A 27,994-nucleotide genomic window follows, 5' to 3' on the forward strand; every position below is an offset into this window, starting at 1 on the left:
GGCCCGCGTCCGCCAGGGGGAAGTGCTCGCAGCGTCCCGAGCCCTCCCCGCGGCTCTCAGCGGCGGCTGCTGTGGCTCTCAGCCTCCCGAGGTATCCGCGAGGTGACCGTGCCCTGCCGACTCCCCGAGCTCGGGGCTGGGCGCCAGGGCGTCGCACACACCCAGCAGGGCCTCGGGGAAATCTAGGCTAGCACCCCAGGCCGGCCGCCGCCGGGCAGCTGGCGGGCACACCCGGGCCTCTGGCCCACGGCGACGAGCCCAGGTCCCGCAGTCGGGCCCGCGCCTGGGGACGGGTTAGCACTGACCGGGGCAGGATGGGGCGGGGGCGGGGGCGGGGGGGGGGTAGGCTTGGCATTCTAGAGGCTTCTGGTTTGTATCTTGATGAAAAAGGGCAAGCTACCGGTTTCCATGTTTGGAAGCAGACACCCTGTGATCTGAAATTTTCTTCTGTGACCTTAAACGTATTTGTACCCTCTAGCCTAGTAATTGCACACGCAGGACAGCCATTTCAGGAAATTGGCCTACCGGAGAGGGAAAAGAAAAAAAAAATTTAAACAATGATGTTCATTGTAGGATTATTTATAACAAGAAAATAGAAAAAGAACCTCAAGTTCCACAAGAGAAGTGGTTAAGGAAACTAGCATCTTCAAAATTAGGTATTTTGTGATGTTTTCAGCGTTTAGTTTCAACATCAGTGTAAATTTTTTCTGTATGTAATGATTCATCACTCGACTCTTCAACAAAGAATTGATAATGAATTGGAGAAGTACTCTATTCATGCTAAGTTGAAAATGCAGGCTATAACATTCCATATGGGATATGACGGGTGTACATCTAAGTTAAAGAACAAAGAAAAAAGAAAAGCGACCGCTTGTGCTTAAAACATACACCAAAGTTCTAATAGTAATTATTTATGGGTAGTGGAAATATGGTTGATAGTTTTCTCCTTCTGGTCTATCTTTGCTTTTCTCCAGTAAGCGTTTATTGCTTTTATAGGAGGAAAAAATAGAATGAAAATTATTGGGAAAAAGGCACGGTTTAATAGAAGTCCTCAGAGTTCATACATTCAAAAGTAAATTATTGAGCATATTACATAGACTCATTCCAGGGTTGGCCACAGGAGAAGGATAAAACATAATCGTTGCCTTAGAATAGAATATCTTCTAGTAGGGGAGCTCCAGTACATATGCAGAAAACAGTCGGATAGTTGTACAGATCAGTGTGTGATGTCAGTTCCAAAGTGGACTGGTATGGATGAGAGCTCTACATTTTCCACATATATTTTGCCCTTAGATATTTTTTCATTTTTTAAAAATATTTTATTTATTGATTCATGAGTGAGAGAGGGAGAGAGGCAGAGAGGGAGAGATACAGGCCAAGGGAGAAGCAGGCTCCATGCAGGGAGCCTGATGTGGGACTCGATCCCGGGTCTCCAGGATCACACCCTGGGCTAAACTGCTAAACCACTGCACCACCAGGGCTGCCCTAGATATTTTTTCAAAACACCACTTGCATCCAGGGCCAGGCTACTACAGTACACACAACTTCCTGAGTGCCAGGTTCCCTTGGCATTACCCCTTGAACAGGGGAGGAGGACGAGTGCCTTTTCCTTGGGTGCTCTATCTCAGTCCTAGGGGTACTGGCTGCCCCTTATTTGCTATTCCTGTATTCTTTAGAGTTCTCTTTACTGTCTTTTACTGTAGTCCCCTGTTATAATTAACAACTCTTTATATTCATTTTCCTCCATTCAAACTGCTGTGTGGTATCTCTCTCCTTTTTTTTTTTTAAGACTTTATTCATGAAAGACAGAGAGAGGCAGAGACACAAGCAGAGGGAGAAGCAGGCCCATGTGGGGAGCCCGATGCGGACCGATCCTGGGACTCTAGGATCATGCCCTGAGCTGAAGGCAGGCGCTAAACCGCTGAGCCCCCCAGGGATCCCCCGGTATCTCTCTCCTAATTGGACCCAGGCTGATAACCGCAGCCTCTGTGTAATTTTTTGCAGGAGGAGGGCATATGCTTTTAACTACTCTTTATATACAATCCTGTAGTATTTCTTCCAGGAATAGTTTATCATAAGGTCTCCTCTATGTTATTATGTAGTTGGGTTCCAAATAGCAATACTTGGAAAGAAATGCTGATTCCTTTGCTGAAGAGTAAATCTGTAACTCCAACAAGGAAATGTAAATATTCAGCTAATGGAGAAAATGAATACAGAAAGAAGCTTTTGTAATCCTTGCTCTGCTTTGTGTAGGATTTGAGATTCTTGAAATGGCCAAGAGAATCTGCTTTGCTACGTTTATAACTTTAGGTAATTAATTTACAACAGTTGCTTGAGTGCTTAGAAAGATCTTGCTTTTTAGATTTGTGAGTCTGCCCTGTTGGGCATTTAAAGTGTTTGAGAAAAATCAGGCATATTAAATTTGTAATTGTAGTCTGAAATGTCTAAGGAAATTGATTAATTAAAGCTGTGAGTCTGTTAAATGTTTAAGGAGGATTGAATCTACTAAACCTAAGAATTAATTCAACAGTAATCAAAGAACAAGTGAAAGTGATTGTTCTTATCTTTATATGAAAAATCACTAGATTTATAATGGAATAACAAGATTTGTAAGTTGAATGTAAAGCCTTTAACAAAAGCTAGGTTTTAAAATGGGGCAACTTGAGTTGGTAATTTTAACATTCTTTTCCATGCTGAAATCTACTTCCAGATATTTAAAGTTGCAGGGAGATAACCCCCAACTTTACAGTTCTATCTGAGGCCTCCCCTCTGAGCTTCAGAAAGCAACATTCAGTTCTTTGGATGCTCTAGAGGCCTCGCAGACCAAGACGTTCAAGTTAAAAACTTCTCTGATACCAATCCTAAACTGTGCCGCTTGTTCCACCCTTGATTCTCCCTTCCTTTCACCCCACTCAAAGCCCACCCATCATCGAGGCACTTTCTTCTTCCAGTAGATACTTAGAATCAACTGCCCCTTTGCTTCATATCCAGTGGCCAGCAGCACCAGCCCAGGCCACCATCATCTTGTGCCTGAAGTGCTTCACTGGCCTCTGAGCTGGTCCCTAAACCACTCATCCCTGATGGAACCTCCATACAAACCACACCTTGCCCCACTCTTCGTAAAGCCCCTCACCAGCTTTCCAGTGCATTCAGACAGTGCCTGCTGCCATCTCTTTGCCCTATTCCCATGCTTCAGCTCTGTTATTCTGCCTTAAGTTCCTCAAATAAGCCAAACTTCTCCCTACCTCTAGGTCTTTCCATTTGCAGTTCCCTCTACCTGGAATGCTGTTCTGTCCGCTGCTCCCAAAGCTGGCTCTGAACTTCAAGTCTCAGTTTCTCTCTCTCTCTCTCTCTTTTTTTTTTTTTTTAAGAGGGAAGGGAGTTTTATCTTTCTTTTTCTTTCTTTTATTTAGAGGGGGAGAGAGGGGGGATGGATGGATGGATGGATGGATGGATGGATTTATTTATTTATTTATTTATTTATTTATTTATTTATTTATTTATTTATGGGAGAGAGAGAGAGAAAGAATCTTAAGCAGGCTCAGTGCAGAGCCTCCATCTCACAACCCTGAGATCATGACCTGAGCTGAAATCAAGAGTTGATGCTTAATTGACTGAGCCACCAGACACCCCCTTCAAGTCTTAATTTAAATGTCACCTCTGAGATGCCTGGATGGTTCAGCAGTTGAGTGTCTGCCTTCAGCTCAGGTCCTGATCCTGGCATCCCACATCGGGTTCCTTGCGGGGAGCCTGCTTCTCCCTCTGCCTATGTCTCTGCCTCTCTCTCTCTCTCTCTGTCTCTCTGTCTCTCATAAATGAATGAACGAATGAATGAATGAATAATTAAATATCACCTCTGCGGAGTCTTCCCGGATTAAAAGGAATTTCCCCACCCCCATCGCCCATTCTCCATTTGGTGTCTTTTCTTATTAGCATTCATCATAATGTGCAATTATTTCTATTTCAATATAAGCTCCATGAAGGCAAGGACTGTGTCTGTCCTGTTTGTTGTAGCTCCAGTGCATATAACACTAATTTCCCAATTCTGGTGGCTAACAAGAGTAGGGACTCAGTAAGCTTTTTTTCTTTTTTTTAAAACTATTTTTTTTCTTAAAGATTTTATATTTATTTATTTATCTGAGACTCCCTGCAGGGAACCTGATGTGGGACTCAATCCCAGGACCCCAGGATCACGAACTGAGCACAACCACTGAGCCACCCAGGTGTCCCAGTAAGCATTTTTTCAAGAAATCAATTTAAATATACGTAACTATACCAAGAGATTTAAGTAATAAAGAAGGTACAAAGCAATATGTAGAGTATGAATTATATTTGTTTTCCTTAAAAGTTTTATACACAAATATACCTTTTATGGAAACACAAAAAACTAGTAATGTGGTTGCCTCCATGGTGGGAGCTACAGGTCAAGGGAAGAAAGGTAGGAAGAATTTGAATTTTATAACCTCTTTTCCTGTTAGATATTTATGATGTGCCTATATTTCTTTTACAGTAATAGTAAGGAAAATACCGTCCTTTGGTACTATTATTTAATAGGAAATTTGGAATAACAAAAAAGTTGAATCTCAGATGAAGGATAGTCATTTAAATGGAATAATTTGGCTTTATGAAAACCCCACAACATTGTCCTTATTTTCTTCATCTTGCTGAGGACCTATGAAAGCTTTCTCTAGCTCTGGCTCTGGTTTGCAGCCTGGCACTTGACAGGCATTGGCTATTGGCCAGTGGTAGCTATTGGCATGGTGGGTAGGAGCAAAGGCCCTGGTTTGAGTTCCATCTCTGCCATTTCACTGGCTGTAGGACTGTTGACAACTTATATGAACTATATGAGTCTCAGTTTTCTTTGTCTGTAAAATGGGATGATAATACTACTCTGATGGGGCTATTGTGAGGATCAAATGTGATAATGTAGAGCGCTTGGCACAGTGTCTTGCCTATAGTGAATGTTCATCCATTACATGCTGACACCGCTAAACTTCCCATTGTACCCAAGATCAGATTTTTGCGTGTTAGGGAAGGAGACATCATATTGCATGATGGCAGGGCAGTGCTGCTTACCTACCAGTTGCTCGGTTTCCATTCAGGCAGTCTCCATATCCATTGGTGCAGCAATGATTGGGAAAGTACTTGATCATTTTGTTGCATCTTAACTTTATTTAAAAAAAAAATCTGTGAATGGAAAAATCAAAGTACTAATAGTAGTGATAAGAAATAGGTGTATATCAAGAAAGAATGGAAGGAAATGTATGCAAATCATACATATGATAAGGGACTTGTATTCAGAATATGTAATGAACTCTTATAATTCAACAATAAAAAATACAAGCCAATTAAAAAGTGGGTAAAGAGTTGTTTGTTTGTTTTTAAGCACCAGAGTCCATTGAGGCCTTTTATTTGCACGTATGTATTACATCCCTAGAATCCCAGGATTTTCCCTCCCGTGTGCTTTCATCTTGCTTTTTCATGGTCTTTGAAGCTAGCTGAGGTTGTCAGTACAATGAAACCAAACCAGTAGGTCAGGAGCAGATTATTCTGCCATTTTTCTAGATCTTTGAGTTGTATATCAAATCTGGGGCTGATCACTCCATACTTGTTTCACTTGCCTGTGAAGTTTACAATTTTACCAATTTTGTGATCCTCAGTGATTTCTAATTCACCAGTGTAACCATACTTCATCATCATAGAAACTGGATAATGATTTCGGTGCATGGCCTAATAAGAACCTGGTGTTTGCCTCTCTTTTTGGAATTGTTAATGCTCTTGAGAGCATCTGCCAGGACATCTATGTGCACCATTATGGTGGCATGGAAAGCTGGTGGAAAGAGGTAAAGATTTTGAATAGACATTTCTCCAAAAAAGATATACAAATGGCCAAAAAGCACATGAAAAGATGCTCAACATCACTAATCATTAGGGGAATGTAAACCAAAACCACAATATTACTTTGTACCTGCTAGGAGGGTTATAGTACATAAGACAGCTAATAGCAAGTATTGCTGAAAATGTGGAGAAGTTGAAACCACATATTGCTGGTAGGAATGCAAAAACAGTGCATCCATCTTGGACAAACAGTTTAGCAGTTCCTCAAAATGTTAAATGTAGACTTACACATGACCTAGCCATTCTCCTACTGAATGGTAACTACCTGAGAGAGATGAAAACATACGTCCACACAAAAACGTGTACATGAATGCTCATGCAGCGTTATTCATAATAGCTGAAAGGTGGAAACAAATGTCAACTGGTGAATTGATAAACAAAATGTAGTATTTCCAGGTACATTATTATTCTGCGATAAAGAGGAATGAAGGGCTGACACGTTATGGTATGGATGAATCTTGAAAATATTATGCTAAGTGAAAGCCAGACCCAAAGGCTACATGTTGCATGATTCCATTCATGTGAAATATCCAGAAAAGATAAGTCCATGGAGATCAGCAGTTACCAATGGCAAGGGAATGGGGAGGTCGGGTGGGGAGTGATTGCCAATGGGCATGGGGTTTCTTTGGGGGGACAAGAATTCTGTAATTTGGGACGCCTGAGTGACTCAGTTGGTTGGGTGACTGACTCTTGGTTTTGGCTCAGGTCATGATCTCATGGGTCATGGGATTGGGTCTGTCCTCAGCAGGGAGTCTGCTTGAAGATTCCCTCTGCCCCTCCCCAACTTGTGGGTGCACATGTGCGTGTGGGTGCGTGCTCTCTCTTTCTCAAATAAGTCTTTAAAAAAATATTTTGGAATTAAAAAGTGATGATGGTTGCACAACCTTGTAAATACACTAAAGAATACTGAATTATACAATTTAAATGGGTGAATTATATTTCAATAAAGGAAGTATGTGTATCATTAACTGTAATTGATATAAAGGTAGAAATCATTAGATTTGTTGAAAAGGATGAATCTTTAGTCTCCACTCGATGTTTTTAAGCATTTTGTTTTAAGATTTATTTATTTGAGAGAGAGAGAGAGCACGCCCCCTCATGTGAGCACTGGGTGGGAGGGGCATAGGGAGAGAGAATCCCAAGCAGGTTCCCCACCTAGCTCAGACCCTAATGCGGGACTCAATCTCATGACCCCAAGATCATGACCTGAACCCAAATCAAGAGTTGGATGCTCAACCAGATGAGCCACTTGCGCCCCCCAAGCTTATTATTATTTTTTTTTTAAGTGAGCTTTAAGCCCATCATGGGGCTTGAACTCATGACCCTGGGATCAAGAGTCACATGCTCCACTGGCTGAGCCAGTCCCCTCTTTATGCATGTTTTTTGATTAGTGAAGAAAAATAATCAAATTGGAGATATAGTAGGAAAGGTAGGAAATACATCATCTAAGACTGTGTCCAAAAATGCAGGTGTAATTACAACTCGTACACCCTTTTTTATTTGCTAGGAACAAATGTGCCCTGTTGATAGGATAAATTTTTTTTGATGGAATAAAGTTTTTGTTTGATTTTTTACTTTTGACATTGGTCCCATTTTCAGAAACCAATTCTGTATAGAAGTGGGGTTGTGTATTACCTTGCTCATGGGAAGGCAAAAGATCTCTTCGCCCTCTCTGATTCTCCTTCCTTCCTTCGTTCCTTCCTTCCATTTATTTATTAAGATTTTATTTATGTATTCATGAGAGACAGAGAGAGGCAGAGACATAGGCAGAGGGAGAAGCAGGCTCCATGCAGGGAGCGTGATGTGGGACTCCATCCGGGGACTCCAGGCCGTCAACCGCTGAGCCACCGAGGCGTCCCTGATTCTCCTTCCTTTAATGCTAGATCACCAAGCAAACTTTTCCTAAGCAATAATTCAGCCAATACTAGAAAGTTGTACATAGTTATTTGGGTCACTAGGTATTTGGGTCACTGAGTCTAATGTGCATAAAAAAATGAACAACTTTTGGGGCAGCCTGGGTGGCTCAGCGGTTTAGCGCTGCCTTCAGCCCAGGGCCTGATCCTGGAGATCCAGGATCAAGTCCCACGTTGCGCTCCCTGCATGGAGCCTGCTTCTCCCTCTGCCTGTGTCTCTGCCTCTCTCTCTCTCTCCCCCGTGTCTCTCATGAATAAATAAATAAAATCTTAAAAAAAAAAGAACAACTTTTTATTCGTTTCTCATCTCCGTTTTTTGTGAGCTTAGTCAGGAAAAGTCACCCTTAACTGTTTTGGCCTTAACTAAACATGCAGCTAATGGTGACATAAGTAATAAAGGTTATTGGTCAATTTCACAAAACAAAAATTGCAAAGGTAGATGGTTTGTTCATCAGCAGCTCGACAATTTCCCAGGTCCAAATCAGTTCTGCTACGAGCTGGGGATAAAATGGTGAACTGTTAGAGAGAGCCTTGCCCTCCTGAAGTTAAGTGGAGGAGAAAGACATTAACCAAGTAAACAAATGAATAGAATAATTAAAATACTCTTCATTATTATATTGACTTTGTATTTGCAAATATGCCTACTCACCAAGATATATTTGTACTCTTGAAACCAATACTTGCAACACCTTTGAGGTCACCCGCAGACACGTACATGTGTAAAGCGCTGAAAAATTTGTCACCCAACAAGCATGTTCCCAGATGAGGTCGATTGAGCGCTCATGCTTTAAACAAGCAGTCTTTCCGCGGGCTATGTAGTGTCAGGTTTTACATATTTTTGTACTTTATGTTGGTGATTGTGGTTGAAAATATCCCCCAAGGATGGTGCGGAGGTGTTATATAGAGTTCCTAAGCTCTAAGACGGAGAACATATATTCATTAGGTAAGTTTCATTGAGGCATTAGTTATAGTGTTGGCTCTGAGTTCTAATTTGACAAATTAACGACCTATATTAAATAAGGTATCTTTAAACAGAGATGCACATAAAACAGGTTATGATTGATCGCCTGATGAAAATGTTGTGAGCAGAAGCTTGCAGGAGCATACCCCTCTACTTGCCTTAGGGGTGTGGTTCAGTATTTGCTAATTCAGTGTTCGAGATGACTCGATAGAACTTAACTACTGTGAACAAGGGGAATGGACTGTATATCAAGTGTCAGGAAGGAGGCTACAAAGGAACTCAGCTTGACAGAGAGTGATGTGTGTGGGAGGTCTCTTGAGAGTGGGCTTCCTCAGGGAGGGGACAGCTAAGCGAGGACCTAAAGGATGGAAAGAAGCTGCCAGGTGGATGGAGAACACTCCAAGTGGAGTGACCAGCAGGGGTCTGGAGGTGAGAACGACTTGACCTGTGGGCACCTGAGCCCTGTTGGGGAAGTGATGGAGAAGCAGGCAGGGGCCAGCCTGGAAGGATCCTTAGGACTTGGCTAAGAAGTTTTGGTTTTATACGAGAGGCCTGGGGTAAAGTTACAAGTACTCAGGCATCTCTGGGTCCTTGTTTGTTCTCATCATTTGGCTAAAGAGGCTTTTCCTTATTCACCTCTGTATTTCCAGGGCTGAGGACAGAACTGGTGCCAACTGCTGGGGGCACAGAGCATGGACCACCATGGGCCCACAGGATATATTTGGTATGCATTTGTTGTCTGAATGACCAAGCCCTGGGATCCTGCAGCTGTAGCTGGGAAGAAACTGTAGCAAGGACTTTTCTCAGAATGTGGATAACGCCAGGATTCAGGCCTCAGCTTCCCAGGCTGAGAGGCCAAGGGTGGGGGAGCTTAGCACAGAGCTCCAGCAAAGGCAGGCCCATCATCCCCTTCTTCCCATGCCCGGTTAGGAGCTGGCAGGAGATCAGATGCTACTTCAATTCCAAGCGGCTCATGAACAAAAGCTACGAAGTTGCTAAGAAACCTGCTTTTCTGAGGGTTCACCAGGTTTTTCTTTGTTTCTATGGCATTGTGTCTGTGAGTGTGCGTGAGCACACCAGGGCCCGTCACCCTGCCAGCCCTGAAGCAGTCAGACCAGAAGGCAGGAACTATAGGCTGCCCTGGGACACCACCAGGGATGCCAGGTATTGCCAAGCCAGGCAGTGGCAGCCCAGGCATTGAGGGTGAACAAAGAAGAGACAGCTGCCTGCGGCCAGAGGTTGACAGAGCTGTGAGCAGCTGCAGGAAGGAAGCTCTGGATACTGAATCCTGGACCCACTTCAGCAATAGCCCAGAAACCGTAGGGTGGGAGACACCAACAACAGAACTGATAGGGGGGTCTCACCACCATCCCCTAGCTGAGCTTGGAAAATAATGACAAGCTCTTGTCAAATGGCCTTGACAAGATCAGGGCCACTGCAAAATACCAGATGCAAGATGTGTAGAACTATCCCAGTCCAGGCTGATGATTATCTAATTTGCTCCTGTTCTTCCCATCCTCACATGGACAATCTGAAGCCTGGGGAGAGGAAGGGACTTTCTCAAGAGTAAATAGCATATCACAGAGGTAGGAGCACTCTCTCTCAAAAATTCTATGGGCTGTGAGTGGATGGAAAAAAAGCCTAAAGTATAAGCTGAGACTATATTATTCACCCATTTGTCTCTTCTTCAAATGCTTCTTGTGCCTCTTTACTCAGTGCCAGGAGCCCCAAAGCCCCAATCTCAACTAAATATAGAGAAAAAGAGAATCCAAAACTTTGGACCAATTGCCAAGTTCTCCGAATCAGTTTGTGAATGAATGTGCCCCACCGCCACCGCCAGAGTGCACACTCTTTGTCCATCTAGGTACTTCAGATACCTTGGATTCTACTCTTGTGGGCTTGGGAGAACAAGGAGCTAAAATGGATGAGAAATGTAACTTTCCCCTGTCTTCCCACCTGCTCCAGGGAAGAAGGACCTTTCCTCCCAGTGATCGTGATTTTGAGAAGGCATCGGAGGGCTGGCTGCCCTGAATCTTTCATTCTGTATGCCCTAGGTGTCTACTGTGTGCCCAGCACCTTGAGCAAGTCATTCCTGGCTATAAACATTGGCCAAAGGCACATCTGATGCTCTCACTATGCCCAGTTAAAAACCCTCTAATGGTTCCCACTGCTTTAAAAATAAAGCTCAGACTCCTTAACACGGCCCACAAGGCCCTGCAGATTCTGGCTTCTGCTCACCCCCTCCTTTTCTCTTCTTTCTCTCTCATTCTGCTCCCATCCCACTGACCTTCATACCTGTCATGCTTCCCCTGCACAGGGTCTTTGCACATGCTGCCCCTACACATCGATCGTTTATCCCTTGCTTCCTTTTTTTCCTAGTAAAATAATTTAATCCTTTTTAGAGAAGCCATTAAGATTATAGAAGAAAATTAACTTAATATCCACCTGGTTCCAGTGCTCAAAACCTGCCACTGTGGTGGGTGAACGGATTCCCCCCTTCTGTTCATCAGCCTTCTCCAAGCCATGGTCCACAGCGGCCTCTGGTGGGCTCTGAGTGACAGCGCCAGTAGGCAGCTTCCGCTCACGGTCACGGGCAGTCCCACACCAAGTCTCAACCACAGAACCACAGGTGGAGCTGGAAGCATCATCTAAAAACTTCCCATTTTACGGCAGAAAACTGAGGCCTAGTTAGGGGGCAAATTTTCCCAAGACCTCATAGTCCGTTGCAGAGCCAGGCCAGCCAGTGCTCTTTCTACCGCATAATATGACACGTATCTAATATACAAAGCCTCCCAATGTTTTGGTTGATAGAAACGTGTGGCTGATGGGTGAGTTTCAGAAATGAATTATTTCATGTTGTTCTGCCCTGCAGATATTTTCCATTCCTGGGTGTAGTCTTCAGGACCCTTTGTGGGCCACCCTATCTAACCGTGGGCGCTCACCTCCTTCTGTGCCTCCAACATGGCAACTACTTCCTGCCTCAGGGCCTTTGCACTAGCGGTTCCCTTTGCCTGGAACTCTCTCTCCCAAACTGCCTCTTGGCTTACACTCCCTCACGTCTTCCAGCTCTCACAGAGAGGCACTCTCGGACTGGCCTACCTAATGTTCACCCCCTGCTCCAGTCTCTCAAACATTTTTTTTTTTTAATATCCTTCATAGCCCTGTTCACATCTAGAATCATCTTGGTTAGCTGTCGGATGTCTGCCTTTTTCTCTAGAACGATGGCTGTTGGGAATGTGTTCAGTATCCTGGGTACTAAGCAGACACTTGTGGAATACATGGGGAATGATGGGATGGAAAATGCGTGGGACAAGAACAAGCCAGAGAACACATTAGACAAAGTCTGGAGGTTTATTTAACAACAGTCACAATCACAACTGTACACAGTAAGTCAGTTCTTCACAAAGGCTTACTTTTCCAGGCAGGAGAAGAGAGGTTGGTGGTCTTGAGCATCTCAAGATGGAATACCCAGGCTGCCATCTCAATATTCCCTGCCTGTAGTCCCTTTGGGATCCCAGTCTTCAAGCCAAAAACAGAGCAGGAGCCCGACCCTGTTATCTGACATAGCAGAATCACAGCCTTCTGGGAAGCAGATGTTGTTGCGAGGACCTTGTCACTTGGGATGTAGATCCAGCTCCCATCCCAGAGGTGGCTGTGGGCCTGGGCTCAGGATCAAGTTTGAACTGAAATATTACTTGGATTTTCACAAAGAGAAAGTAGAAAAGAATTCCAGAACAGGACTGCACTCCTTGCCCCTCTCCTAAAAATCTTCAGAAAACATTAAAAATGCACTGCCTCCCCGGGAATTATAAAACATCACCCGATCTGTACAAACTAAGGGTCGCTGAAGCAAGGAATCCAGATTTCTCAGTTACCACTGTAAAGTGCTTTGCCACTCTGTCGGGACTCCAGAGACAGAAAAACGAAGATGTGCAGGAAGAAATACGGAGTCATTTTCAAGGATCGTCTCTTTCTTAAGGAGAAAAAAAGAAATTCAACAGGTAGGTTTGTAAAGTGACTAGACTGTGGACTTTGGGGATCTATATGCTACATCTGCAACAAGGACTGCTCTTTCTCCCCTAGATCTAATGTCACTCTCCTTGTGGAAGTGTCCCCTTCTGCCTCTGAACCAGTTCTTCCTCAAGGGAGAAGGGAGGGCTCCTGGGCCATTGTCAAAGTGGAAAGCTCTGGCTGGAGGCACACGGTACAATGGCTTTTCACACGTGTGCCTGCACATTTACCGCCTCCAAGGGCCTTGTATTTACAGCAAAGATGCTCTCTGTATTCCAAAATGCCCCTGGAGGCCCCCTCTGGAAAGGCTGCTGGTGGGCCACAAGGTCATCTACCTCCTAGCCACACCCTGTTTTGTGACCTCATGCTCAGAATAAAGAGAAAAGGGGCCCACATTCTCACTCGGTACCCAGATGACAGCATCTCCACAGCCTCCTGGCTGCTTGACTGAGCATCAGCTGGCAGTGTGAGCAGGAACCTGAATCTTTGAGACAGGTGGTTTTCAAAAGTGAGGCTCAAACGAGTGGTCAGTATCTGTCATCAGTTGGTCGGCTAAGCAGTGAACTCCTCTTTCCTTCCCCTGTCACACACTCAAGTCCCAGCACCTCCGGATTTGGGCTTGGCAAGACCGGCTCAGGGTCAGCATCCCTCCTTCATCGAGGGTGCCAAACCAGACTCAAAAGGGGAACCAACAGATGGGAAAGAGGTAGGCAGAGGCCTGCTTGCTGCTGCTCCTGTTTCGCCCACGAGTCCTGGTCTTGCCGAGGACACGGTCACCCACCTGGAGTGCACCATCTGGGAATCTAGCCTGTGCTCTGCACTCTGTCTGGAGGCTGGGATGGGGGGCTATAGGCATGGCCTCCAAACAGGCCCTCTCCCCGGGGCTGCTGGGGCCCTACCAGGCCACAGACCTAAACGAGTTGTCCAGCTGCCCTTTTCATCTGGGGTGTTACTTGCACGGACTGGAACTCTGGCATCAGGCCCTTGAGGGGCTTCTCTGTCTCAGATCCTGCTCTAGGCCCAACGTCTCCTGCTTGAAATGAGAAGTTCAGAAACACTCATCCAACAGAAACTGCACATACCACCACAAATGTCCCCCCCACCCCCAACCCTGCCCCTGTAGGTTTGTCTAGCAAGGCACTAGGAAAGTATTCAAGTTTAGGGATTTGCTGTACATTTGCATTTTTTTCTTTTTAAAAGGCACAGTTTTTATTTTAATGATGCTGCATTGCTTTCTGATGATGAACCCGAATTCTCCTCTCCAAACTTCAACACTCTTGTTCTCCTAGCTCCTGGAAGGGGCCTCATCTTCGGCCTCCTTCCTATGGAGGGCCACTTCTAAAGATCTAGCACTCACTTGGAAAAGACACGAGGGATCAATGAGCAAGCTTTTGCAAGCACAGGGGCCACCCCTCCTGTGGCCAGGTGGCCAGGGCAGGGCTTGTGCGGGGGCAGAGTGGAGGAGTGATGCTTTGCCAGCTTTATGCTTAATCGGGGTGGTGGTGGTTGGGAGTGTTTATTTCCCTCCCCCCAGATAAATGATGGCCTTGAGCTCAGCCAGCACCTCAAAGGCAGATTCGTGGCTCTGTTCCCAGATTGATGTCTCACTTAATTGGTAAATGACACAATCCAGAGATCCAACTCTAATTGGAATACTGATTTCAAGTATTTCTTGGACTAGCTGGTGGAAGCCATAGGTTGTAGAATATGATTTCCATTTCTGAATCAGTGGGTGGCAGGCTGGTTACAGAAATGATTCCTATTAGTTTGGGAGCCCTCTGGGAGTCTGACACATAATTAACAAAGCAAAAGGTAAACACGAGGGACTGGCACGGAGCTAGGTGTACATGTGCTCTTGGGCCACTGGGTACTTTACTCCACCGCAGCTGGGGGCGTGGTGGAAGGTTGCAGGGCTTCAGGTCTGCGCTGAGGATCGTGTTACACCAAGGTCTCCGGTATGAGCTGATGGACACAGGTCACCCCCCACCCCTCCCCAACCAACCTTGGATTTCAGAGGTTGTCTCTAGGCTGGGGGCTGCCTATACTTGGCTGGCTCTTTTAAATCACAGCATTCCAGAAATCTATGCTAGATGCTAGAATACCAGAATTCTATGTAGCATTCTAGGTTGTGATCCAATGATAGAGTTCTTGGAAAATTCTAAAGTTCCCTATGAGAACTAGAGCCACGATGAGGTCAGAGGCTGGGCATCTTGCCCACAGTCCACCCTGGAGGCCTCCAGACTTTTGTGAGGTGAGCACATCACCCGTCTGCTCCTCTCAAGGCAGGTAAACTGCCCAAGACAGAAAGAGGAAAACGGAAGCACTGAGCAGGGAAATTCAGCCAGCGTATCTGGTTTAGAGGTCTTCTCCCAGGGCATCTTCCACGGGCCTGAGGCCATCTGAACTCAGCTCTGAATAGCTGGTGGCTGAGCTGTCCTGTGCCTGCAGAGCAATAAGTGGGCATTTCAAGGGCCCAGAGAACAAGGAGAGATCCCACGTGTCCATGGTGGCGGAGGAATGTCTGGGGGTCCCACTTCTGACCCCAGCCCTGGCAGTGGGCCAGTGCTCAGTACTGAACACTGCGAGGAGCCAGGTGTGACCTTCAATTGCATCACCTAGGGCTGTGACAGAGGACAGAAGCTGGGCAGTAACTGCAGTTAGCCCACGACTGGCAGATACTAAATGGCTGACACCAGTGGCCCCGAGAAAGACGCCCTCCCCTCCCTTCTGCCGTGGATGGAGGGCACTGGGCTGCAAAGCTGCCCACACAGGCAAAAGTCGCCTCTTTTTTTCTGAAGGACCATCACATATGAGCCATCTGAAGGCTAGGCAACCTTGTAGGACCCATTTTTGGGTGGCCTACGGCTGCCCTGCATTCCTCCCACATAATGCTCAAGGGAACATGGTGACAGTTGAAAAGGCCCTCCTGGATTTCCATGACACCATTGGGGGTCAGAGCAGGCACTGCCCTCTGTGGGGCCTCTTGTGGGGTCTGCTCCCCACCCCACATCCACCACTGGGCTTCAAGGACCAGGCGGACACCTTGCTCTGGCTTTAAGAACCCTCCTTGCCTGGGACCGGTCGGCCAGCACCTTTCACATCAGGGTGCCCATGGAAGCCCTGCCCGCCTCAGGAGAGGAAGGCTGCGGCGGTGCCAGGGAGGACTCTACTAGGCCTGCTGAGGAGGCGCGAGGGCTCAGTTCCTATTGAATTTTTCCAAGACTGTCGAGTTGGTGTGTTCAAATAGCCACTGCTGAGTGAGAGAAGAGGGGTTACAGGTGTTCATGAAGATCCGGTGGTCACTTTCACTGCAGTCCATGCAACTGCCACTGACTGGGTGGTACAGGGTCTTGTCCTAGGAAACAGGCAGGTGGTCAGCCAGGCGGTGCTGGGGATGTGCCCCAACAGCAGAGGAGTAAGAGCACTGAGGCATTGAGCTAGGGCTGGCCAGCCACTCACCCCCTCCCCCCCCCCCGCCAGGCTCCCTGCTGAGCACAGTGTGACACTGCCCCCCCTCCCCTTGCAGCTGGCCTGACCCTGTGCCTGAGTTCTGCCCAATGGGATGCGGGCAGAAGTGAAGCGTGCTACTTCCAGGCCTGGGCCCTCATTATGCTCATCTCTCTGGCCAAATTTCACTGGTTCTCGTGGTGTTTTTTTGTTTTGTTTAGATGGACTCAATTGTCAACATTTAAGATTTTAGAGATTTCACATAAAAACCTGGGTTTTGGGGACACCTGGATGGCTCAGTGGTTGTGTCTGCCTGTGGCTTCAGGGTGTGATCCCGGGGTCCTGGGATCAGGTCCTACATCAGGCTCCCCTGGAGAGCCTGCTTCTCCCTCTGCCTATGTCTCTGCCTCTCTCTGTGTCTCTCATGAATAGAAAAATAGAATCTTAAAAAAAAAAAAAATCTGGGTTTCTGGCTTCTCTTGAATGACTAAGAAGTCAGGCACGGTGGATTTATGGAGCAAATGCATGAGTGAGTGGGCTCTGTCCGGGGAAGGAGTGAGGTACTGCATGCTTGTCTGCTGCTTTTTTTTTTTTTTTTTCTGCTGCTCTTTTTATAAATCAAGCTGGTTGCCCCATTCCGCCCGCATAGCCTGCCTTACTTTGCGGTACTTCCATAGCTGGTTGCCCTTCATGCTGTGGCAGTCATACAGGGTGACTGGGCTGGTGTTGGAGATGGCATCAAAGCAGAACTTCTTGGTGTGCTGGGGGTCTCCGGGCCGGATGTCCTCCCTCCACGTGAAGGTGAACACCTGTACATACAGGGACAGCATCACAGGGACAGCAAAACCAGGGGATTTCTTTTTTGGAGTGACAGAAAATGGTAAACACAGAAATCCAGAAAACAAGATTGACCACACCTGCTCCAGTCACCCAGCTTCAACAGTTACCAACTCATGGTGAGCTTTGTTACAGCTTTACCCCCACCACAACCCCCCCACCCCCACATTATTCTGAAACAAATTATAGACCTCACATTTCCTCAGTGTACATACTTCACTAAAGTGCTATTGTAACAATAAAAAGTTACCACAAAGTCCTCAATGTCATCAAGTAGCAAGAGTTCAAGTGCTCTTGCTTTAGAAATTTCTCTTCAGTCTGTTTGAATCAGGATCCAAACTAGATTCACACATCGCATTTGGTTGATAAGCGTTTTGTTCAGCAGCTTTGCTGAAGAACAACTGGCATACAATAAATTACACACATTAAAAGTACACAATTTGATTCGTTTGACTTGTTTCCAGCTGTGAAACCACTATCATCATCAAGGTAATGAATATATCTCTCACCCCAAAGTATCCTCATGTCCCTTATGGGCTCTTCCTCCTGTCCCTCCCTGAACCCCTGCCTCTGGGAAACCACTCATCTGTTTTCCATCACTAGAGACTGGTTTGCAGTTTCTAGACTTTTATTTTATTATTATTTTTTAAATATTTTATTTATTTATTCATGAGAAACAGAGAGAGGCAGAGACACAGGCAGAGGGAGAAGCAGGCTCCATGCAGGGAGCCTGATGTGGGACTCGATCCCGGGACTCCAGGATCACGCCCTGGGCTGCAGGCGGTGCCAAACCGCTGAGCCACCCGGGCTGCCCTAGTTTCTAGACTTTTAAATAAAAAGAATCCTATGTACATATTTTTTGGTATGATTTCTTCCCCCCAACATAATTTTGTTATGACCGCATTTATCAATAGTCTGTGCCTTGCCATTACTAAGTAGTATGTCACTGCAACATATACTCCATTTACCTGTTCTTAGACATTTGAGTGGTTTTCAGTTTTTGGTTATTACAAATAAAGCGGCTATGAACATTTGTGTGCAAGTTATTGTACAGACATACACTTTCTTTTCTCTTGGATAAATAACTTGGAGTGGTATGGCTGGATCCTATAACAGATAAATGTTTTTCTTTTTTCTTTTTTTTTAATGTTTAACTTTCTAAGAAACTGTCAGACCTATTTTCCAAAGTGCTTGTACCATTTACATTCCTACCAGCAGCATATCCTTTCAGCTCACCTACATTCTTGCCAACCCTTGGTATGGTCAGTCTTCTGAGTTTTAATTTCCATTGCTCCAATGGAGTTAAGCATTTTTAATGTCTTTGCCACTGATATGTGCTTTGCTGAAGTGTCTGTACAAATCTTTTCTTTTTAAGATTTATCCATGAGAGACACACAGAGAGGCAGAGACATAGGCAGAGGGAGAAGCAGGCTCCATGCAGGGAGCCCGATGTGGGACTTGATCCCAGGACCCCCGGGTCATGCCCTGAGCTGAAGGCAGACGTTCAGCCGCTGAGCCACCCAGGTGTCCTGTCTGTATAAATCTTTCACCCATTTTTAAGCTGTTTTCTTAGTATTGAGTTTTGAGAATTTTATATATTCTGGATCCAAGTCCTTTATCAGATCATGTTTTATAATCATTTCCTCCCAGTCTGTGGCTTGCCTTTCTATTTTCCCAACAGTTCTTTTAAAGAACAGAAGTTTAAATTTTTTATTTTTATTTTTAAGAAGTCCAATTTAAAAAAAAAAAAAAAAAAGAAGTCCAATTTATCGGGGCACTAGGATGGCTCAGTTCGTTAAGTGTTTGCCTTTGGCTCAGGTCATGATCTCGGGGTTCTGGGATGGAGCCCTGCTTGGTGGGGATCTGCTGCTCCTGCTCCCTCTGCTCTTCCCCTCCTGCTTGTTCTCTTTCTCTTTCTTTCAAATAAACAAAGTCTTAAAAAAAGAAGTCCAATTTATCAGTGTTTTTATGGATTATGCTTTTGGCGTTTTATCTAAGAAATAATTGCTTTATCCAAGGTCACAAACACTTTTGCCTGCATTTTCTTCTGAAAGATTTTATTTTTTTAATTTATTTTTTATTTTTTTTATTTGACGGAGAGAGAGCGAACGAGCACAAGCAGGGGGACAGTAGGCAGAGGGAGAAGTAGGCTCCCCGTGAGGCAGAGAGCCTGACATGGGGATTGATCCCAGGACCCTGGGATCATGACATGAGCCAAAGGCAGATGCTCAACCAACTGAACCACGCAGGTGCCCAAAGATTTTAGGTTTTATGTCAATACTCCATTTTGAGTGAATTTTTCGCATATATGTATTGAAGAGGTTTTTTTTTGGCATATGGATATCCAATCGTTCCAGCACCATTTGTTGAAAAGATTATCTTTTCTCCACTGAACTGCCTTTAAACATTGCCAAGAATTGATTGTCCATATATGTGGGGGTCCCATTCTGGTTCTCTCAATTCTGCTCCATCGATCCTTTTTTTTTTCCATCAATCTTTATGTCAATGCCACACTGTCTTGACTACTGACAGCTTATATCTTTTAAAAAATATTTATTTATTCATGAGCGACAGAGAACGAGAGAGAGACAGAGACAGAGACACAGACCGAGGGAGAAGCAGGCTCCATGCAGGGAGCCCGATGTGGGATTCGATCCTGGGTCTCCAGGATCACGCCCTGGGCTGAAGGCGGCGCTAAACTGCTGAGCCACTCGAGCTGCCCAGTTGATAATATATCTTAAAATCTGGTTCATCCTTGAAATTCATGTTCATCCTTTAACTTTGTACTTCTTTCTATTAGTTGTTTTGGCTATCTTAGGTCCTGTCCATTTCCTTTTGTGTGTGTGTGTGTGTGTGTGTGTTTATTATTTATTCATGAGAGACACACAGAAGCAGAGACACAGGCAGAGGGAGAAGAGAAGCAGGCTCCCTGCAGGGTGCCTGCCTGATGCGGGACTCAATCCCGGGACCCCAGGATCATGTCCTGAGCTGAACGCAGACGCTCAACCACTGAGCCACCCAGGCGTCCCTGGACCTGTCCATCTCCATATGAATTTTACAACCAGCTTTTCACTTTCTGCAGGAAAAGCCTACGAAGATGTTAGGACTGTATTGAATTTACAGAGTGGTCTGGAAAGAACGGACACCAACACGGAGTCTTCCAACCTCTGGACCTGGCACAGATCTCCATTTGTTTAGGACTTCTCTCATTCACTTCTTCTCCCTCTGCCTGTGTCTCTGCTAAGAGAGAGGCAGAGACACAGGCAGAGGGAGAAGCAGGCTCCACGCAGGAAGCCCGATGCGGGACTCGATCCCGGGTCCCCAGGATCACACCCCGGGCTGCAGGCAGCGCTGAACCGCTGCGCCACCGGGGCTGCCCGGACTTCTCTCATTTCTACTAAAAATTTTTTTTGTAGTTTTTAGTGTACTGGTCTTTCACATCTTTTGTCAGTGACCGATCTGAGGATTTCATATATATTTTTTGTTATGGTAAGTGCTTGTTTTAAATTTTAATTTGATTCTTCATTATTCATAAATACAAATACAATAGATTTTTGTATCTTACAACTTTGATAAGTTCATTTATTAGTTCTGATAGACTGTAGACTCAATTGAATTTTCCACAGATCATTTAGTCTACAAATATTGTTTTCTTTTTTCATCCACCTGCAGCACGTTTCTTTTTCTTGCCATAGGTTAGAACATTTAGTACAGTGTCAAATAGAAACGGTAAGGTCGGAATCCCTGTCTTCTTCCTGATCTTAGGGATAAAGTATTCAGATTTCACCATTAAGTATGAGGTTAGCTGCAGGCTTTTTATAGATGACCTTGATCAAGCTGACAAAGGTTCCTTTTATTCCTGGTTTGCTGAGAGTTTTTATCAGGAATAAATGTTGGATTTTGTCAAATGCTTTTTCTGGGTGTAGGTGATTATATGGTTCTTCTTTTCCAGTTCGTTAACATGGTGAACCTATTGATTAATTTTCTAATAGTAAGCCCACCATGCATTCCTGGGATAAACTACACTAGTCATGATGTATTATTCTTTTTATATGCTGTGGGATAGGATTTTCTAAAATTCTGTTTAGAATTTTTGCATCTAGTGCATGAAGGATACTGGTCTGTGCTTTTCTTATAATGTCTTAGTCTGGTTTTGCTATTAAGGTAACGCTGGCTTCACAAAATAAGTTGGGAAGTATTCCTTACTTTACTGGAAAGGTTTTTGTGGACATGGTAACATTTCTTTTAAAGTGTTTGGTAGAAGTCACCAGTGAATCTATGTGGGCCTGGATTTTTCTTTGAGGGAAGGTTTTCAACTGCAATGTTAGTCTCTTGAATAGAATCCTGTTTTCCAGTCAGGCTGGTGAGAACGGGCACCATTCCTGGCTCTGCATGAGCACCGGGCATAGCTCCCTCTCATCCTCTCAGGATTTCTCCAGCCCAGGAAGCTCCCTCATGCACATGCATGGATCAGTACTCTACCAAATGTCCAAGGGGGACTCGGTACATCCCACAAGTTCTTGGTGTCTAGCGCTCTCCTCTTCCATATTCTATTTTGTGAATTCTAGCTACATTGGTCTCCAACACTCTCAGCTCTGTCTCCCCAGCTTGGAGTCTGTCTGCTTAGCTCCCCCTGGGTTCTCATCCTTGACCTGTGGCCTAGAGACTCTCTCAAAGAAGGACTGGGACAGCTGTACGGCTTACCTTGCTTGCTATCCCTTGAGGATTACTGTCCTCCACTGGCTGATGTCTGCTCTCTTGAAAACAGTTTTTCACATATTTTGTCCATTTTCCAATTGTTTCTGGCAGGACTGTAAATCCAGTCCCTATTACTCCATCTTGGCCAGAAGCGGTCATGATGGTGACAAAGCAGTGGTACTGCCAGCTCCTGACTCATTGTTTTCCGGGCCCTTGGTGGCTCAGGGGCTGTATGTTAGAATCATATTTTGCCCTTTGCAGGCTCACTAGAGCTCTCTGCTGAGGGTGGTTGAGAGTCCTGGGGAATATAGATCCCACTGGGGCATTTGGGCTGCCATGCTTCCCATTTCAACGGGGGAAGGCTACACACTCAGGCACCATTTTGTTGCTGGTTTGAGGGAATCCTCAGGCATTAATGTGGACTCTCTGCCACACAGTGAGGCTATTCTAGGCTGAGCAACCCAAGCATGCTCTATCCAAGCCCTGTGCTTTTCCTGGTCCTTTTTAGGGTCCTAGGGTGGGTGTGGGTGTGGGGGGAAGTCACACATTGCGTTAGAGAACTCAGGAGAATCAGCAAAGGAGAGCCACTTCTAATAACAATTGTTATCGAGAAAGGAGAAGTGAGAGCAATAAGGCTTTCAGAGGGGGGAGCAGATACAGTCAGGCTGGGCACCATGCCCATCTGAGAGGCGGCGCTGTTCCTTTTCAGCAAGCATGCCACGTACCTTTTTCTGAGTTTTGTTTTTGCTGAGGACCCACAATATAGGCTTCTGTCAGTGTGTACTTCCAAAATGCCAGAAAACCCATAGTAGAGAGGCTAGAAAAATGTACCCTTGAGTCAAGATTCAGTGGATGTGGTGTGATTTAGGGATTAATTGTTGGATGAAGGGACCACAGAAAGCTAAATGCAGTTTCTTGAGAGTGGGGGATTTTCCTACACTGCTGGCTTACACTCTTCATTCTTCTGATAACACCCTTTGGACACAATCTCCTGGGGAAGCTACCCTCTTCACTCTTCTCCCCATTCTTTGGGTGACCACTGGCTGACCACAACCCCCAGCTCCAGTGGGCACATGACCCAGGCCTAACCAGTACAAGGACTATGCCATATCGTTATTGTAACTGGCTCAGGAAAGCCAATATGTGAGTGCCTCTGGGCATTTCCAGAACTCTGGAAAGGGACATGCCTTTTCACTGAGGGGTTGGACAAGCCTTTGTTGCTGGTGGTCCCATCTGCCATCACATGGGAAGAGCCAGGTAAAGGATGAAGCGCACAGAGGGGAGGAAGAATTGAGACCCTGGAGGGGTCCCACTGAACATCATTTAAGCTTTTCAGTGACATGAGCCACTATGTTCTCCTTTTTGTTGAAGGCCATTCAGGCTGAGTGTCTGTCATGTGCAACTAATGGGCCAGAGTGCTGATTTTATTGCAGTGTGAAGGATTCCTCTTATAACTCATCCCCTGGGCTAACTTTTGTCACTCATGCTTGACCCGTGGCCTCTCTCTCCCAGCCCTGACCATGTGAGTGTTCGGGGCTGCAAACAGCAGAGGGAAGTGGACTGCTGGTCCCCAGTCGCCGAGGAGTGGCCCTTACCTGCATATTGTTCCAGGCAGCCTCCCCGCGGCCCCGGACGCAGCTCTCCAGTCTCAGCGGGGAGCCCAGGGCCCCGTGCTTCGTGTCGACACACAATCCTGTGCCCACATTGTGGATCTGAAAGAGACAGAAGGATCATGTGGACCAGTGAGCACCTTGAGACGCCCATCTGGGTTGGGAGGAGGGCGCCCAACAGAGATAGCAGATGGGGAAAGCTCTGTGCCATCTTTAAAAAGCTTGCCCTGGGCTGGGGGAAGTGCCTTGTGCCTCTCAAGAAAGAAGTACTCAGTCCACACAGAGGAGCCCCTCCAGAGCCTGCTTTGTCTTGGAGCAGGTGGGGCCCGGGGAGATGGGTACTCAGAGGACTCCCTGGTTCCTCCCAGAGAATCTGATCCGACAGGTCCAGGAATTGAATCCAGGGTGATCCAGGGGCCATACGCTGAAAACCACCTTACAGAAGGACATGACATCTGTGCTGTGGGCTCTTAGACTTTCTGCCTTTTAGAGTAGGTGAGTGGCAAAAGGTTCTCCATCCAAAGAACAAGAGGAGTTGCAGTAAGACAGGCGTGGTGTGGGGGGAGGAGCACCGGGCCGGGAGTGGAAGGCCCCTGCTCATAGTTCACCAGCACTCACTACCCAAACGCCACTGTGTAGATGCCAGGTAGCGTAGTTCTTGCCTCATAGAATCACCCCTATTTTGACTGATGGTTTGGAGGTGTGGTGGGCGGTAAAAATGTACCACTCAGTTGCCCTGTTTCAGGGAATCTGACTGCCCAGCTGCTGCGTTCTGAATCCATGGTGTCTGAGTCGAGGCCATGCTTCCCGTGGACTGCTTCCTGCCAGCCACTAAGGGTGGCAGGGGTACCGCAGCCGGCCATTCCTGGGAGATGCCAGACTCCTCTGATCTGGCATGAAGACTGCTCAGTAACTTGGCTCAAGATTCCTGAGAGCACTCTTGCAGGGTGGGACTCCTCCTACCTCAGCCCTTCCTCCTCCTCTCTCCCCTTCTCAGAGGCCAAACCAACCCCACATCTGATCTCCCGGCCTCTCCTGGATCCCTTCTCATTTCTTCCCTCTTCCCCCAACAAGTTTCTTGGTGTCTGTTTCTCAGTGGACTGGACCTAATATAGAGGAGAAAGCCAATAAACTGGCAAAGAAAGGAGAGCTTCATGAAGTCAACATGACACCTCCTCTAGAATATTTATGCTGGCGTTGGGTAGGGCTGGCCAGACAGCTTAGTCAGGAAAGATCCTTCTAACTTGCTGTGTGAATTTGAACAAGTCATACCTAGTGTTTCTGCTGGCCCAAATGTATCTCTCCTTCCTGGTAGCAACACCCTGATTTTCTATGGGGCTACTGATCCTTGCCTACCCTGTGGCTTGTCAGGGTAGCTGTCCTACCCTTGTTCTCCCCTTCCTCCAGTGGCCACAGTGATTGGTGCAGACCTAAGAGTAAGACCTTTGTTGGCTTCACTGGGAAGGAGGCATATACTTTTTGCTGATTGGCCAAGCTGAAGATTTGTCAGCTTTGAGCTTCTGGAATCATCTTGCTGCCCTGAGCATGAGACTCACACAAAAGGAAGTAGAGGTAAACAGGAGAAAAAGAAACCGATATCATCTGAGCCCCTGGATCCAGGTGTATCTGAAGCCATAGCTCCCCAAAGTCTCTATGAGAATTAATACATTTCTCTTTTCACTTTATTTTTAAAAGATTTACTTATTTATTCATGAGAGACGGAGACAGAGAAAGAGAGGCAGATGCAGAGGCTTCTCCCTCTGCCTCAGACACAGGCAGAGGGAGAAGCAGGCTCCTCGCAGGGAGCCTGATGCGGGACTTGATTCCAGACCTGAGCCAAAGGCAGGCACCCAACCACTGAGCCACCCAGGCATCCCTCTTTTTACTTTATTTTTAAAAAAATTTTTTCAATTTTTTAAATATTTTATTTATTTATTCATGAGAGACACAGAAAGAGGCAGAGACACAGGCAGTGGGAGAAGCAGGCTCCATGCAGGGAGCCAGACATGGGACTCGATCCCGGGTCTCCAGGATCACGCCCTGGGCTGCAGGCGGCACTAAACCTCTGCGCCACTGGGGCTGCCCCCCTCTTTTTACTTTAAATTGGACTTCTGTCACCTACAAGTGAAGGAGATCCAACTCCTATGCTCATGGTCCTCAAGTCCCGATATATCCTGGTCCCCAAGCTGTGTGGGTTCTCTCAGTTCAGAGACCCAGGAGCCAGAACCTGGTGATGGAGTGCTTCTCCTCCCTCAGCAGGACTGGCTTCATGAGTGTGTGACATGGGCAGTGGCCCACGGCCTCTCACTCAGAAGGGCTTGTCATTGGTTTAAAGTTCTGCTATCATTGTCTTAAATTTTTTTTCAAGGATCTGTTTATCTATTTTAGAGAGTGGGGAGGGGCAAAGAGAAAGAGAATCTCAAGCAGACTCCCCGCTGAGCAGATGGAGCCCAATGCGGGGCTCCATCTCACAACCCTGAGACCATGACCTGAGCCGAAACCAAGAGTCAGACACTCAAACCAAATGAGCCACCCCAGGCTCCCCATCATCATCTTAAAATTTCCAGTAATTTGATCTCTGAATTTGTAAGTGAAATCTGATAGGACAATGGGGCATGCATTTGAGCAGAGGTGATAACACACTACACGGGCATCTGCTGTACCTTTCTTCTGTATGGCATCTGTGATGCCCCACAAGCAGACTCCCTGGGGGTCCCACATGCACGGGAGTTCTGCAAGACTCAAGTCACGGCTATGACCAAGTGGGGTGGTGCCAGGTCTAAAGGCCACACTTTCCTTTTCAACCAGAACTTGACTGCACAAAGCAGGGCCATGGCTTTCTGGGCGAGGAGCTCTGTGGTTATCCTTTTACTTGTGTTACTTCCCTCACCAGCAGCAGAAAACCACAGAGAAGCAAAGGAAGAATCGGACAGCCCATAATTCGTTTTCCTTCCACTTTTCCTCACTCATCAGCAAGCCACAGGGAGAGCGTTTGGCAGAAAGTACGGGTTATCAACAAGTGAAAGATCAGCTGAGTTAGCTTTGTGCAGAGTTTGTCCTGTGCTGGTAAGAAATACATGCGCACGCACAAGGGTTGAAATACAGATTGTGCAATCTCGCCCATCTGGCACACGAGTTAAATGCTCTTCTATTTGCATTTAAAACTGGCACTGCATAATATGAAGATGAATGGTAAAATTTATGCTAATAATTTAAAGTTTTAATTTCCCCCCGCCTTAGAATATTAAACAGCAAATAAAAACACCACCACAAGGCTAGAGGGAATCAGGGGAGGAACATGTTTTATAGTTCATGCCTTAAACGGTCTTGGGAACAGGGCGGCCGCACCTGCATTTTGCACTGGGCCCCACTTGCGCTGCGGGCTGGGGCCCGGGACTCACCTCCCCCCAAGCTGCGGCCGGGGGCTCCACGGGCGGGTAGAATTTGGGCAGGTCCCAGGCGATCTTGGTCATGAACCACTTGAAGCTCTTGCAGTTAAGAGCGCTGCGCAGCTTCTTCTGGGCCGCGACGTCCCCGGCGGACAGGTGGCGGTACTCCGGCCGGCGCTGGTAAATGTGCTCCGCGTACTCGTCCATCCACACCTCGGCCACTCGCTTCAGGTTCTGGGGGCGACGCGCAGGCGGAAGGGTCAGGCCCCGGGGGCCGGGGCCAGGGGCGGGAGCCCAGGTCCTAGGTGGCATCAAAGACCCCCCAAAAACCCCCACTGTGTCTTTAGAGCCTTCTGTATTCACTTAGGGATGGAGGTTTTAAGGACTCCAACTTCTGTCTGAATAAAAGGCGGCTGGGGTCGGGCCCGTCCATCTTCGATCCCCTTTTCCCATCGCCTGCCTCACGGTCCCCCCAACCTGGCTCCGGGAAAGGTGCGAGAACCAGCCTGGCGGATGGGAACCAGCCACGGGCAGGGGATTGGCCAGCAGCGAGCACGTGACCCAGGCCGAGCCAATCAGAGCCGTCGGCGCCAGCCTTGGCCGCTTCCCTGCAACCCCAGGGTTGACTTGCTCTGCTTCTGCCTCGGTTGCTGGGTAGATCTGCTGGGTGGGCCCGGAGGCCCGGAGGCCCGGAGGCCCGGAGGCCCGGAGGCCCGGAGGCCCGGAGGCCCGGAGGCCCGGAGGCCGGGGCTGCTAACGCGGAGCCCATGCAGCAGGGCAGAGGGCCGGACGAGGAACACATTCCTCCTTTTAGTACCTGAACCCAGCCATGCCCCAAGTGAGCACTACTACCCGGGGGCTTTGCGTTCACCGAAGTCAGTAAATTCCCTTTCGGCTTATGCCAATTTGAGATGGGTTCCTCTCATTTTCTACTGGGTGCTGACCAAGTTGCCTGGTGAGAACAAATTATAATTTGCAACCCAAAGGTTGCAGCAGCTGGAATTTTATTTATTTATTTATTTATTTATTTATTTATTTATTTATTTATTTATTTATTTATTTATTTATTTATTTATGATAGTCACAGAGAGAGAGAGAGCGCGAGAGAGAGAGGCAGAGACACAGGCAGAGGGAGAAGCAGGCTCCATGCACCGGGAGCCCGATGTGGGACTCGATCCCAGGTCTCCAGGATCGCGCCCTGGGCCAAAGGCAGGCACCAAACCGCTGAGC

The 27,994-nt window shown here is 46.7% G+C and overlaps 1 protein-coding gene and 1 long non-coding RNA gene across 10 annotated transcripts in view; one reads left to right on the forward strand and one right to left on the reverse strand.

Annotated features, from left to right (window-relative positions):
* The first annotated feature begins 347 nt into the window (after positions 1-347).
* Positions 348-26,804, forward strand: LOC140632421 (uncharacterized). Of its 2 annotated transcripts, XR_012029974.1 has the most exons (5): positions 348-4,231; positions 9,423-23,507; positions 23,761-23,870; positions 24,121-24,322; positions 24,783-26,804. It is a non-coding gene; the product is annotated as an uncharacterized lncRNA (long non-coding RNA). The 2 variants fall into 2 exon arrangements; XR_012029972.1 differs by having other exon boundaries at positions 24,121-26,804.
* Positions 12,105-27,994, reverse strand: part of GALNT10 (polypeptide N-acetylgalactosaminyltransferase 10) — a 216,585-nt gene continuing 200,695 nt past the window's right edge. For 2 of the 8 annotated variants that reach the window (XM_072824412.1, XM_072824413.1), the window contains exons 9-12: positions 26,777-26,998; positions 23,361-23,477; positions 16,890-17,039; positions 12,105-16,138 (exon numbers count right to left, since the gene is read on the reverse strand). In XM_072824412.1, the coding sequence (XP_072680513.1) occupies positions 15,980-16,138; positions 16,890-17,039; positions 23,361-23,477; positions 26,777-26,998 (648 nt within the window). In that variant the 3' untranslated portion in view covers positions 12,105-15,979. The remainder of the gene's footprint in view (positions 16,139-16,889; positions 17,040-23,360; positions 23,478-26,776; positions 26,999-27,994) is intronic. The other 6 variants (XR_012029970.1, XR_012029969.1, XR_012029971.1 and 3 more) reach the window with 6 other exon arrangements.

This window comes from Canis lupus, chromosome 4 (genome assembly GCF_048164855.1).
Source record: "Canis lupus baileyi chromosome 4, mCanLup2.hap1, whole genome shotgun sequence".
NCBI lineage: Eukaryota > Metazoa > Chordata > Mammalia > Carnivora > Canidae > Canis > Canis lupus.